This window comes from Apiospora aurea (assembly GCF_038362705.1).
Source record: "Apiospora aurea strain CBS 24483 chromosome Unknown utg000003l_segment0_segment0, whole genome shotgun sequence".
In the NCBI taxonomy this organism is placed as follows: domain Eukaryota; kingdom Fungi; phylum Ascomycota; class Sordariomycetes; order Amphisphaeriales; family Apiosporaceae; genus Apiospora; species Apiospora aurea.
Genome location: NW_027117390.1, coordinates 2801909 through 2815986, shown reverse-complemented (window position 1 = coordinate 2815986; position 14078 = coordinate 2801909). Strand labels below are relative to the sequence as shown.

Below are 14078 nucleotides of genomic sequence, written 5' to 3'. Positions count from 1 at the left end.
GGCGAAGCCACCTACTCTAGAAGAGAGGATGGGGTTTGGTTGGGGGTTTTGACGCGCTGGGCGCGTTGTTGGTGAGGTTGTGGTAGATGACTGGTGATGATGGCGCAAAGGTGTTGATGCGGCGTCGCGCTCAGAATCTTTCGAGTGCGCTTGATTTGGAACCTCGATCCGGCCTGGGAGTCGCCAATGTTGTTCGTTAGAAAGAACAATTGAAAGGTGAAGTGTGCAGATGCAGGGTGGACTCGGGAGAAAGAGTTGGAATATTTTCTTTCAATGGATGGGATGGGGGACTCGGGTTGGGTTGGTGGTTGGATGGTTTGTGTGTGTGTGTGATGTAGTAAAAGTCGCGCCTCAGTAATATTTTTCGTTGAAGGGTGCTACCGGTGCCAGGGTAGGCTGGGTACGAAGAATTCTAGCGTCCGAATCAGCAGCTGCGGACCAGGGCCCCCAGTGGGTTATCGACTGGAATCAGGTCAGTTTAGGCATGGCTCAGGCCTCTGGTGGAGCGCAGGACAATCCCTCAGCGCTCCGATTAGGTGTCTCCTGAGCCGTACTGAGCTGTGGCCGCCCCAATTGTTTCCCAAGAAGAACAAGCCGCCCCCACACAAGCTCTTACCGCTTGCCGCATCCTGCTGCCGTTGACGGGAAAAAGTTCAACGGCAGAAACCCCCTAACCTACTTACATCACCAACACGCCATCCAATACGATGGGAAAACATGGCGCGACACTGGCCATATTCTACCACCTGCGGCCACAGGGTGACGCGACACCCCTATCACGCCTCAATCGCATCACGTATCGGCTTTGGACGGCGGCTGATACGATTGTTCGTCGGAGATCTGTTTAAAAAAAAAGTACAGAAAGAAAAGAGTTGGTGTTTGGCTTAAGCATGTAGGCAGTAGCAGCTAGAGCGGCAGCAACTACCTACCTAAACATTCGGGGCCTAGCCATTGGCAATCAGCGGCCAACTGAGTTTGCTGCTATCGATTGGCCGCATCGCACTTTGTCGCTGCATTCGGTCACCCTGCATTCCATCGCATGTCACATGTAGCATGGAATTGTCCGGTTACACGTCATTCCGGAGATGTCTTGGTTGTAGTCGCCAAAAATTGCAGCGACGTATTATTCTTTTGTTTAATCTGTTGCGGCGGACTCCTTTGACGGGACCCGGCTCAAAACAACGCCGACCAAATGCCCCTCTCTAGCCACTGGTATCAATTCTCAATCCGTATCCATAACGCCTCGTGACAAATGCTTTTCTTCCCTGTCCTTTCCATGCATGTGTTTGTTTTTTTGCTACCACGCGCATCCCTCATCCATGTCATCCTTGGCAATCGGCTTGCGCAAGAACTGCTCGTAGACCGAGCCGTCTATTTCTTGGTGGTGAAGTCGGTCTCGTTGGGGTTGGCAGCACCGCCAGCAGTGGAAGACTTCTCGCAGGTGCAGGCATCGGCGGGACGGGCACCGCAGGCGCACGAGGAGCCGGCGACAGGGGCGTTCTCGGTGGCGGATCGGTCGCAGTTGCACTGGCCGGCGGGTCGGGCGTGGCAGGAGCAGCGGGCGCCGGCGACCTGGTTCTCCGAGGCGGCCTTGTCGCACTTGCAGTTGAGGGCCTGCTCCTTGCCGCAGGAGCACTTAGCTTGCTTGGCTGTGTGGTAGACATCGTGTTAGCTTCTCTTGCCCTGAAGTTGGTAGGTAGGTAGAGATGGGAGTAAATTTCGATTGGTTGATTGATTGACTGATCAGTCTCGGGGAAGACTTACCACAGACGCACTCACCACCGCTGGACTTGCCGCAGCAGGTGGAAGAGGCTTGGGCGACTTCGGTGGCCATTGTGATTTGTGGTTGGAGTTTGGTGGTGGATGGTAGTTGTGGGTTTGGCGAGATGTGGAATAACTGTCCAAGAACTGGATTGTAGGAGACTGTCGGATGTGTTTGAGGAAGTGAAGTGGGAAGGCTGCGAGACTGGATCTTGTGATGCTGAGCTCTCTGGAATCTCTTCTTTGTCTGGGGAATGGCCGCTCTTATGTACGTCCTGCCTGATGGACTACTGGATATGGAAAGTACCACTTACATCACTGTTGGCTGGGGTCCAATGTGTCATGCCAATTACCTCGTCTCCCATTGGCCACTAGTAAGGCGCACTGTCAGGCACCGCCCAATCAGCGCAGCGATGATTACGCCCATCTTTCAGCGCTTGCACCGGGACCTTGCCTCAATCGATCATGCAGGGGCGCCATGACATGTCAGCTTGTCAATCCACCGGCTTCTACTGGGTTGTCACCATGATTGAGCTTCTCCCAATCCCTGTCGTATGTTCTCAGCATACAACTGCAGATGGTCGTTGGCTTAGCTCTTCGCGAACAGCTCACTCAAGCATCCTCCTTTGCCACCGCTTAAAGCCCCTCCCACCAGCTACATCCCAAGCAGATGGAACACCCGCAGCCACACCATTGCGTATCTGCTCGACCTGTATTCACGTCTTAAACCATGGACCATGTCCTTTCTTTAGCACGTATCATCCAGTGCCAAATATATAAACCCGTCCCAAATGCAATTGGATCTTCTTGGACCGATAAGCTCCCGCCATGATCTGGGTCCGTCGGGGCCGTATATGCACCTGGGACGAATCGCAAGCCCGAAGCGCTTGCTTGGCCGCTGTCGCTTTCGCTTCGATGATGTGTGCGACTGATGCGCGGGACGGCTGGGCTGGCTGGCCATGTGCCGGCCCAGGACCGCCCTCAGCACCTGGACCACTGATCCCCAACAGACGATGGTGATGGTCAATCGAGGTCCTGTAGCTCTTCATGTCGGGGCGGGGTACGTTCCCTTCATAGCAACATGAACCGCCTGCCCTTTTCCCGGATTCCACTAGGCTCGTCGACGTGCGGCGCTGCCGGACGGTCATCCTCATCTTGATCAACATACAAATCCATACACTCTAGTCTCTCTCAGATGGCATACTCTACGCCAAAGAAGACGCGTCATGTTGGTGACCGCAGCGTACATCGCCGTGTACTCCTTGACCGCCCGCCAGCGCCCTAAACATCGTGTTATAGAGGGAATCTGGAGTAAGCTCGCAATCCAGCGTCGACACCGTGAAGTCCAGACTGATGCCCTGCCCAACCGGATGCTGTAAGTCTCCACGGAATGGCAATCAAGATCCCGGGCGTGGCCACTGTAAGGAGACCATATACAAGCATGTTCGGTTTAGTTGTGAAACGGCATACCGTATCCCAGGGTCCTGCGAGATAAGAACTCCGCACCACATAACACAAAACGGTTCTCATCACATCAATGCATCTCCATGGTTGTCAGAACCGAGCCTTCTTGATGTTCATTCCCAGGCCCGCCGCCACCAGCCGCTCAAGGCAGAACATATCTCCTTGCAAAGAAACTTCGCTCTCGGGTGCTCGGTCTGCGACTAATCCCGGAAAAAGGTCGTGGGGTCTTCGATTGCCTCGAAACTCTTGGGAAATTCAATGTCTCTGGTCATGGGTCACCAGGAAGGTATCTATCTGACCCCCTATTGTCGGCCCACAAATCCCGGTATGATATTCACCAAGAGAGACATAGCCGGCTGACCAAGCCATCGATCCAGCGGAGTTTCAGACAAATCATGCCTCATGAACCCCAGGGGTACTGGGGATCGAAATCTCATATTATCAACGAAGCTGAGGTCAGGCAGTGTGGCATGAACTCGCACAGAGGCGTGACTCTCAAAACAAGGTTTGTTCTCCGGCCATGTTGTTTTTCTCATTTAATAGAGTCGCAACCACACTCGGTTTCGTCGCATCGGAGTTACTTTTGATGCTGCGTAACCTTGTATCCTTTTATCCCGGAAAACACAATTACCCCTATTCTGGTTACCCCTTGTCTTGACCACCTCCATCTTGCACTGCTACAGCTCGTTCTGATGCCATTTGGGTCTCCCAATGGTCATATGTTGCATGGTATTAAATCACGGACCACGAGCTCTTGAGTGATCTCCACCTCCGCTAGGGGGAGCCGGCCTCACGAATCGGTACTAATGACTTGCTTGAGAAAAGCCTCAAGGGAGGACGCCTTGGATGCGGCCTAAGAGTCGTCGAGAGTGTACTTTGACCGGCCGCATATTCGGCTCTTGAGACCTTTCTCAGTTAATTCGCTGGGAGCAACGGTGATGAAGCTTTAGACTAACTCTATTGCCGGCGCCGCTGTCGTCCGATCACCTTCCTACCCAATGACGACAGGCGTGCGGCTTATTCGCGGGTATCTGAGGACCTGACGAGCGAACATAATGGACCCGAGTTATTGTTCGTTGAAACAATTGACGTCAGGAGTGCAGCTGCGAAGGCAGAGCTTCTCTTGCTGACCTCCCATGGAGTGAGTATCACGACTTGCCGAGCTGGTGCCTACATATCTCGACTGCCGAACATGTATTACTAACCGGAGGACGTCGTTCTACGATAAACATACAGATGTCCATCGTTAAATTGCGTCTCCCTGGTCTTGGTCCTCGGATGAGTTCGCCTTTTCAAGTCTCTCTTCATGCCCCTTTAAGTTCGAATGCCGCGCCCGAGGATACCTGCATCCGCCCCATGTCGCTTTTGGCAGTTTTTAATGTTTCCCCACGCTTAAGCGGCATGGGCTACCGGCACGCGACCTAGATGCCAAGGAAGTACTGTACAGTTGTCATTGTGGTTAAGGGGTAGCATGAGGATAGGCTCGGGCAGACTTCCTATCGGCGGTGCGGTGGGCGTGTGCTTCCCAGTTGTACCGGCGGGATCTGGGAGGGATTTAAGCCGCTCTAAACGAACAAGCAAACCCACGATCTTGCCGATTGGCCAGTTTTCACAGTAGTATCTTCTGGGATGAGCTGGGTACGTCTGACGGAATGATATAGACCACATTGGATGCTCAGTAAACAGAAGTCAATGGCTTGATACATCATGCAGAAGTAAAACACGACCTCTCTAGATAAATTCGTTCCTTAACCAACCAATCTATGCGACATATTGAAAACACCCATCACCAACCAATACCACAGAATCATGTCCCAAACATATGCCAAAACCATATCGCAGCCCTTCTTGTCTTAACACCAGCCCCAGCTGACCATCGTGAGCCCTCCTCTCATAGCGAAGCCACATGCCGTGTCATCAACCCAAGAAAGATCAAGATCAGACAAGCGACCAGCTCCGGCAAGAAAGCGACGACGACTCGTATCGAGAGCGCGCCAGTGGACGGGCTGAGATACGCCAGCCGGGTCGTAAGGGCGACCAAGCTATAGAAGACGCGAATGCCAATAAAAGGCAGGGCGGCCGCGACACCCCACAGAAGCTGCAAAGAAGAACTAGATCGCATTAGGCTCACCATTTCATTGGAGATAGTCGTACTCGACATTATGAAAACTCTCGTTGGGGTTTTCTTTTATCTCACCTTGGAGCCATATCCACGAGCCATGGCTGTGGAGCCAGCGTCTTCTATAACCACTTTCGACCTCTGCCGCCGGCCGAAGGAGAAGAAGGAAGAGGGCATTAAGGAGAGCGCAGTCCAGATGCAGAGCACGACCCACGCGGCCGTCAGGAGCGCGATGCAGACGCTGACGAGGACCAGGTCCGTCTTGCTGGCGGTGGCGCTTTGCAGGCCGGAGGTGCCGGCGGCGAGAATGGCCACGCTAGGAGTCACGATGGCGTGGAAGACCAGGACGAGAAGCCATTCTGCTTTTTTTGTTGGCCCCGTCGGTCACGTAGTCGGCTCTTCTGTGGGATTGTGTCAGAAAATAAATATCCCAGTGGTCAGCGTCTAGCTGAATCGTTGCCCTGAGGAATGTCTAGAACCGAGACAAACTGGCAGACTGACGGGGGCTTGGGCATGTTACTTACCTTTCGTGGAGGATACCAGAGGTAGCGAGCAACAGAGGCGACAGCCCAATGTTGGCGATGAGGGATGCTGAGGATGAGTAGTTGTTGTTGTGGCTGCTGCCCTTGTCACTGCTCATGGCCAAGGCGCCGCCGACGATCCGCAACGTGCAAAAGGCCTGCAGGTAGGACCAGCCGATCAGGCCGGTCTTGCCATGCCAGACGAGACAGAAGATGGCCGGGATACTCAGCACGGCGTAGACTGCGAGCGTGGCCGTTGGGAGGGCGTCGGCGGTCATTGCTTGAGCGAATCGTAGGGGGGCGGGGGCGGGTATTGCTCTGTGGTGGGTGTTTCGGTGTCTATGGTCTCGGTCTTCTGCTGCCGCTTCTTTTTGCTTGCGAAGATGGTTGCTGCGACGGAGACGATGAGGACCAGGAGCAGTCTCATGACGTGCGTGTAGCGTGGGTTCAACGGTTACTTATGGGAATGTACGAATCGCAGAGTGAAGTCGAGTAAAGCGGAAGGGGGTAAGCAATTGCCGAGATAAGCTTTTGATTGAATCAATTGTCGAGTAGGTAGAACCATTTTGCTGGCTGTCGATGTTGCTGGTATTTATGTGGTTCAACATCGCTAACACCAGGACAAGATGCGAGTAGGTGTTGGCGGTGCAGTGCCACCATACCTTTGAGGCTGCACTATCACTAGCACACTAGACGGCGAGGCCATTGCGTCAGCTAGGCGTTGATGCTGCTGTGCCGAACCATACGACTGGGAGTTCCAGTCCAATCCAGATCAAAAGGGGCTAAGATGAGTACGAGGTTAGCAAGTCGTGTAAAGAAGCAATCCAGGGCCATGTCAGCCCACCCCCCACGGCAACCCAGATTGGAGTTAGCTGGACCAATCAAAGCCCATTTGACGACGATCGGCAGCTAGCAGGGATACTCGGTCTCGCTCAGCGCAGAGGCTCGTGAGCGCTTGCAGGGATCCTACCAGACTACCGATACAGGGGGCTGAGCTTATTCCGTCGACACGCTTATTACTGACGCATCCCCCTTCTTCCTCGCTCTCGTCCCCCCACAATTTGCCCCGAAGATGCATTCTGGACGGCGCGCTGGGCTCCCCAGACTGTACCACTCCAAGTCACGAACAGGATGCCGTCGATGTCGCGCTCGACGAGTTAAGGTTGGTCGGAAACAACACACTTCCATTGAACTAATGCAACCGCAAAGCTAACCTGCTGACGTACCGCCCCGTCCTTGGTGAGCTGGGCCCCCATAACGCCGACGCCGCCCGGTTCACTGCCATCTTCCTGCTGATCGACTCGTTTGCCACCTTGAGGGAGGCTCAAGACCAACACCAACAAGCGGCAGTTGGCGTTGGGGACGTGGAGGGAGAGAAAGCTGGTCAAGACAACGATGCATACACATACTATTATACTTACGGACCTGGCGTGGTGATATTATGTTGCAGTTAATATGCGCGAGGTAAAGTTTGACCAGGACATGAGGAAGAGTTCAATCCGTCATGGCACGTACCACCTCGTCCGGCTCATGCATCCAATCAGGTATTACAGCAGTCACCGCTGTGGCACCCGACATGAGTGTCATTCAGATTCAAGTAAGGTGCAGATGTGCCCAGCCAGCGTCCTGCATGGTGCATACCTGGTACGCGGCAGAGTCATGACATTCACCGCTCGGCAACTCGCCTTGTCGCTCATGCCGCAGTGATTCTGGGATCAGGATCATGCAATTCAACCTGAAGCAATTTCTAGAACGCCTCCATAAGGTGATAGATGATAACAAGAAGGCCCCCGCTCGAAAGAGGTGGCACATCATGGCTTTCCAAGGCCCCCCTCCGCCAGATTCCCTTGGACCCGATCTACCGGGTATAATATCTGGTTCGAAACCGACGTCCCTCTCAAAGAAGAATGGGGATCCGTCCAGATGCCGGGTGAGGTGGACCCTGCAGATCCGTCCTCGAGGAATATGCCATTCAAGTTGAATAAAGTCTGTTTCATGATATCGCAGGCGATCGATGCTTCAGCCTGGGGTGTCCATATTCCCAACACCCTCAGCCGCGACAATAAGCACCTTGTGGCTACCCTTACGCTACAAACCAACTCGGGGCCTCTTTCAATCATCAATTTCCACAACCCGAAGACGAGTCTGCCAATCCGCGAGTTAGCCGGAGACTTGCCCAAAACTCGCCAGTACATCTTGCTCGGCGACAGCAACGTGCACCACCCGCCTTGGGGAGGAGTTGGCGTGAAGGCTTCCCCTGGTGGCAAACAGCTAGCGCGTCTGGCTGAGCCAGAGCGCATGACGTGTTTAAACACGCCCGGCACTATCACTTATACTCGCTCAGATGATCTACGGGGAGTCAAGTCCTGCATCGATGTCTGTTTCGCTGGGCCCAGCATCCCCGCTTGGAACGCGAAGTGGTCATATCACCAAGTTGATGGCATCGACTCGGATCATTTTGTTTTCGGCACAACCCTGGAGGGCTTCATGATTCGGTGGGACGAGGAGACTCGACCCGACTATCGGAAAGCGAACAAGGTACTATTGCGGCAGATGTCCGGCGAGGGCCTTGAAAAGCTGGGAACGCCGCCATTTCGCTCGGCGCGCGACGTTGGGAAGTACGCGATGGGCCTTCTCAAAGTCATGCAGTCAGCCCAGAGCGCAAGTGTTCCCCTGAAGCCGCGATTTAGCCCACTGCGTGCAATCAAGGACAGCGAGAAGGCCAAGCGAATACGCAAGTCACTTCACGAGGCTCGCGAACAGAGCAAGAAGCGTTGCCACTCCAGGAAACGCATGCGCGTCTGGTTGTACCGCCTGAGGCTCCACACCAAGAGACTCCTCGAGACGAGACGCATAGATGGCATCGTGTCATTCCGGCGCCGGATTCGCCGCAGGTCTGATCATCCAACCAGGATTTTCCAGTGGGCGCGCTGGGGGTCAGACATGGTGTTGCCCTCGATGCCTTCTCCACATCAATACACTCCATGATGCCAAAGGGCCGCATGAGACACCAGAATCCAAGGTACGCGCCATACTGCGCTGTTACAACTTCCCGGATGGACATTGGGAGTACCGAGGCGAGTCTGGGAAACCGCAAATGCCGCCTCTACCTCACCCAACGGGCCGAAGCAAATATGAAGCATTGCAGAAGGTTGCCCCCCGGCGAGGTAGCAAAGCTGCTGAAAGGTCTCAAGCCCCGTAAGGCTGCCGGCGAGGACGGAGTGGGCAATGAGGCATTCAAGATGACATCCGACATCGTGGTGCCATACCTCGAACACCTGTTTGATGGTTGCCTCGCGTTCTCCTATCACCCGGACACCTTCAAGAAGGCAGTCACCATCATGCTGCTGAAGCCTGGCCCGAGGAAGGGAGACGTGCCCAAGGATCTTCGGCCCATCTCGTTGTTGTCCTCGCTCGGTAAGATACTGGAGAGGATTGTTGCCAACCGGCTTCGTGAGCTTTGCGCGAGAAGCACCGTATCTTGCCAGACGAGCAGTTTGGCGCCGCAGGGCGCTGCACTACCAGTGCCCAACAGTTCCTGCTGAACCACGTTTATCGAAACTGGTTGGTGGGCCGCCAAGTCACTTTATTGTGCCTTGACATAGCGGCAGCCTTCGACAAAGTGCCCCGCGCCAGGATCCTCGAGGTCCTCGCGGCCAGAGGCATTCCTGCGTGGGTCATCCAGTTTGTCCGCTCCTTTCTCTCCCATCGAAGCACCTATTTCAAGCTCCCAGGGTACACGTCCGGGAGGTTCTGGATCAATGTCGGCGTCCCCCAGAGGAGCCCACTCTCGCCCATCCTGTTCATGATTTTCGCAGGTCCCCTCCTGGAGGAATCGAAGCGTGAAGCCGCGTCGAGATAGTCGACCGGAGAGACGGTTAGCTTCGCGTTCGCCGACGATGTAGCCTTGGCAGTGGTATCTCCGAACGGCAAGACCAATTGCTGGCTGATGGAGAAGTTTCACGAGCGGATCCTTGCCTGGGCCAAGGCCAATGGTGCCTCTTTTTCTCCAGACAAGTATGCCGTCATGCACTTCACAGATCCGAGCCGCCGTAAACTGGTCTCTTGCATCTTGCTCCCGCAGATCCCTGGGCTTGGCTCAGACGCTCTCAAGTCGAGCCAGCGCATCCTTGGCATCATCGTGGACAGCAAGCTTTGCTGAGATGAGCAAATCGGCGAACTTGATGCCAAGGTGACGAAGCGGATGGGCTACCTGAAGAGGATATCTGGCAAGACCTGGGGGCCCACGCTTCAGCGTATGCCCCAGCTGTACAAGGCCAAGGTCCGGCCGGTGTTTGCCTTCGGCTGTGCCGCTTGGTTCTTGCACCCCATCGATGGTCCCGAATTCAGCGATGGTAGGAAATTCCGCTGGGGCCTCAAAGATTCCCACGTCCGGCGACTGGTGCAGATGGAGGACCGCTGCCTTGAGCAAATATCGGGGGTGTTCGGTGGGACTTCTTTCGGCGTTATGCGAAATCAGCTTTCGATGGAGAGTCTCGACATTTTCCTCTATTATCGACACATAACTTTTCGCATCCAGCGACTTGGATCTCCAGAGCATCGGACGCTGCACGAGAGACGCATACGCCCCGTCCATCCCGCGTCTGCCCCTGTGGCCCTGGCGGCGTGACCGCTCTGGCAACATCCGAATAACATTTTGGACAACATCGCACAGGACTACAAGAAGCACATCGAGGCATGGTTGCGGGAGGCGCCAGGCCCGGAGGACCGCGAACCCGACTGGCGCCTCTCGAAAAGGAAGAAACGTGGCATGAAGAAGTGGTTCGCCGCTCAGACGGCGATGAGGATGGATGTGCGGTTCCAGGAGTACATCGCACTGCGATGCAACAAGGAGACGCACGAGGCACGGTTCAAGGGCCACCCGGTCACCCCCAGACCGGTCGCTCTTTCGAATAAGTGGAGCGACAACTGCATCGAGAAGTGCGACGGCATGAGCCGGGCAGAGAGCACCCTGTACTTGCAGCTGATGAGTGGCAAGATTGGACTGAGGGGGTATCTCTGTTTCTCATCTCATCCACATTCAATTGAGAACACAACATCCTTCAGAGCTTGCATCCTCAATTGCCCACTTGCCCATTCCCTCTTCTTTCTCTTCTTTTTCTTGTCCCATACCGTCTTCCCATCATTACGCCCTCATGGCCTTGTCTGGCAGCCCTTTGCTCCGTCTTTCGCGCGAGCTGAGGGACGCAATCTACCGCGACTATGTTCTGGTCGACGGTGGCTACGTATTCAACCCCGACACTGAAAAGCTCGCCAAGGCCACCACCGCCCAAGGTCGTGGCGATGCAAGCAGTGCCATGGACCTTTCGTTGATGTACACCTGTCGACAGGTCGCCCTCGAGATGGAGGGCGTCGCCCTTGGCGCCAACTTGGTTACCTTCAAAACCCTCTACCGCCACGACTTGAGAGTGCGAGCGGGCTGCTACGTAGGCCTGGTCCATCTTCTCGACCACCTCACTGCCGTTGCCGCGGCTTTAGCCTACAACATCTGTTCGCATCGGGTACGTCGCCTTGTTCTAGCAAAGTATCCATAGTTCGAACCCTACCTCGACTTGGCAGAGGCCCGCCACGCCGACCGTCCTGAAGGCAACCTGGCATTTCAGTCCATGGACTATGTCACGCGATATACGTTTATAAGAAGACAAGGATCTCAGATCCGGGCTCCTTCCCTGGTGCGCGAAACCACACTGTTCACCCTCCAGACTTGTCTCCAACACGAGGGCGTTCACGACATGTTCACCTGCATTTATAGCCACGAAAATGGAAACGACTGCCGGACGCTCACACAAGACGTAGAGGAGTTCGTCCTGTTCAGCGGCGAGTTCAAGGATCCCAAGTACCGCTTTTCAGCAGCCACGGCGGCAATCAGATTTTTCGAGTCCTTTCCCGGCATTCACCGTGATATGCGCAACGTACTGGTTCACGAAGACCGTGATTCCGTGCCATGCTCTCCGTCGCACGGTCGCGGACTGGTACGGTTCTGCACGGATAACCCATTGCTTCGGATCGAAAGGAGGGTTGATCTCTGGTGGAACGTCTTCCCGGAGAGCTTGGGCCCTCGTATAGAAGAGAGGTTTTCCGAGACTGACGACTGGCTCGATGAGAAACATCCCACCCTGAGACGGAAGCCTGCCACGCGAATGATTGGCCAGTGGGTCATGGAAGCAGCGGAGCTACACCAGATGCCGCCGGGCTGTTTCAGACTGACACTGGATGGCGGTGCTCCGGGGGCCGGCCAGTGTGTGCTCGGAAATATTCCAGCACTGGGTTCAAGCCAGTTCGGCCGAGCAGGCTGCGCTGCGATTGACCATCGATCGCGGTCTTCCCATGACCGGGGGCCTAAGGCACATGTACAGTGGTCTGGTAACCTGGAGGACCTGGATACACCACCCGATATGTATTTCGAGACTGGGTCCTCTAACTTCCCCGACGAGCTGAGCAAGATTGTCGCCGGCACTTCTGTCGTCCAGTGCCTTCACTTTTCGCCCGGCCTGCCGCACGATGCCGAGGAGATAGTGGAAGCCCGTCATGGCTGGACCGTGAAAGAGTGGCAGGATGTAGCGCAACGCATGACATGTTTTCCCCAGTCTTTCGCCGTCCCAACATTCTTCAACCCCGTCTCTCCGCTACCCCCGTGGATCGAAATACTGATGCACAACCTCCTCGACTATGAATCAGCCTGTCAGTACGCCGTGAGCAATGGGTTCCTATGAGGGAGAGAGTGGTAGGTGCTAGGCGCCCAAAGACCTTCTGCCCTGGCTTCAGATCCGCGATGTCCTGCGCGACATGCTGGGCGCGGCGTTGACTCATTCGCAAAATCCATCTCTCATCAGACGGGTTTGCCTTCGGATAGGCCGTGGATTGGTTGCTTCTTCTCCCCCCAATCCTAGATCTGTCTGATTAGCCCCTCATCCATCCTTTGACCGCAGCCCGTGGTCGCCTGTCGGCGAGAGGACCCAGCCACGCCGGCTAGCTACGTATGTGGTGGATTGCACTTACTCCAAAGGGAAAAGAAGAAGCTGAATGTGGAACCGCGTCTGCTTCAATTCAATGTACATCCATGACCGACTGTATTTTACAATGGGTGAGGTCGGGGTCTATACATTGATAAATTATATTAACGATTAAGAGCTAAACAATATAGCCCTTTATAAATTTTGAACTCGTTACCGACATGAATCCCGTATGAAGAAATTGACCTGAAGTTCACTCGAGGACCACGCACAAGACATGTGGCGTTACCTCGCGCTGCACGTGAGGTGGGCGGGTTGAAACAGCAAGCAGGCCACCGGCCGGTACCCAACCTGCGTGCGGTCGTCTTACCTCATTTGAGATATATATATCTAGAAAGAGAGAAAGCACAAGAGACGCTCTGCGGGGGTGGGGTGAGAGAGCGGCAGAGTTTATGCCGGGCCCTCTATCTGGGCCCGGTTCTAGGATTGAGGATTGTGGAGGGGGCAGCTTTTGCCCCTCGCTCTTTTGAGCTAGCTAGCTAGTGAGGTAAATAGGTGGAAGGAGGGTGTGTGTGCGCACGGGATAGGAGTGAGTTTGATTGATTCGGGCGGGACGGCTGGTTAAGAAGGTAAGAGATGAGTGTTCTACCTGGACTTGGTCTGGCGATGATGACCGCGGTTTAGATGATGCACGGCTAAGCTGTTGCTCCACACGCAGAGCGAGGTTTGAGGATCGGCCTCGAACTGCGCGGAGTTGGAGTTGGGGGGGTTGTGGGAAGGAGGAGTAGATGCAGGGCGAAGACAAGGAAGTTGAGAGAGGCCAACCCAGTCTTGGGGGTGCATGTGACAGCTGTGCGTCAGTTTCGGGCGCGACAGAAGAGGAGAGAAGAAAAGAAAAAGAGGAACGACTTCATGGGGATGGTGCAGCAGCAGGAACTGTCGAGTAGTGCAGGGTCACGAGGGCAAGTAGCAATGAGAAGATTCCATCCGTATGATATATATATATTCATAAAAGAGGTTCGCTTGCATGTGATGAGAAAGGGGAAAGCAACATGTACTGGGGTAGCATAAGATGTGGTCGGCTCCGTCTGTACCTACCTACCTGCCCATTGATCTTTAATCTTAGCTGGCGCGACGTGGTCTGTCGGCAGGCTTGAAGCCACCAAACAAGCTCAAACCTGCTTCGCGACCAAGGTTCGAAGGACCCTAGCGTACCCCGCCAAAAGAGCAGGAAACAGA

General features: G+C 54.8%; 4 protein-coding genes across 4 annotated transcripts; 1 reads left to right on the top strand and 3 right to left on the bottom strand.

The window, feature by feature from the left end:
- Window positions 1–1371: 1371 nt before the first annotated feature.
- Window positions 1372–1834, bottom strand: PG986_004740 (uncharacterized protein; the record flags this gene model as incomplete). The annotated part of the gene is made up of 2 exons (XM_066840962.1): window positions 1372–1649; window positions 1765–1834. 2 exons carry the CDS (start codon window positions 1832–1834, stop codon window positions 1372–1374), a joined length of 348 nt encoding a protein of 115 aa, XP_066703589.1.
- Window positions 1835–5116: 3282 nt separating this feature from the next.
- PG986_004739 (uncharacterized protein) lies at window positions 5117–6143 on the bottom strand (the record flags this gene model as incomplete). Its single annotated transcript, XM_066840961.1, has 3 exons — window positions 5117–5323; window positions 5423–5660; window positions 5869–6143. The coding sequence occupies 3 exons, from the start codon at window positions 6141–6143 to the stop codon at window positions 5117–5119; spliced, it is 720 nt and encodes a 239-aa protein (XP_066703588.1).
- Window positions 6144–7788: 1645 nt separating this feature from the next.
- Window positions 7789–8853, top strand: PG986_004738 (uncharacterized protein; the record flags this gene model as incomplete). Its single annotated transcript, XM_066840960.1, has 1 exon — window positions 7789–8853. The coding sequence occupies one exon, from the start codon at window positions 7789–7791 to the stop codon at window positions 8851–8853; it is 1065 nt and encodes a 354-aa protein (XP_066703587.1).
- A 1803-nt stretch (window positions 8854–10656) lies between these two features.
- Window positions 10657–12416, bottom strand: PG986_004737 (uncharacterized protein; the record flags this gene model as incomplete). Its single annotated transcript, XM_066840959.1, has 5 exons — window positions 10657–10702; window positions 10999–11358; window positions 11803–12015; window positions 12095–12225; window positions 12309–12416. The coding sequence occupies 5 exons, from the start codon at window positions 12414–12416 to the stop codon at window positions 10657–10659; spliced, it is 858 nt and encodes a 285-aa protein (XP_066703586.1).
- Window positions 12417–14078: the final 1662 nt, after the last annotated feature.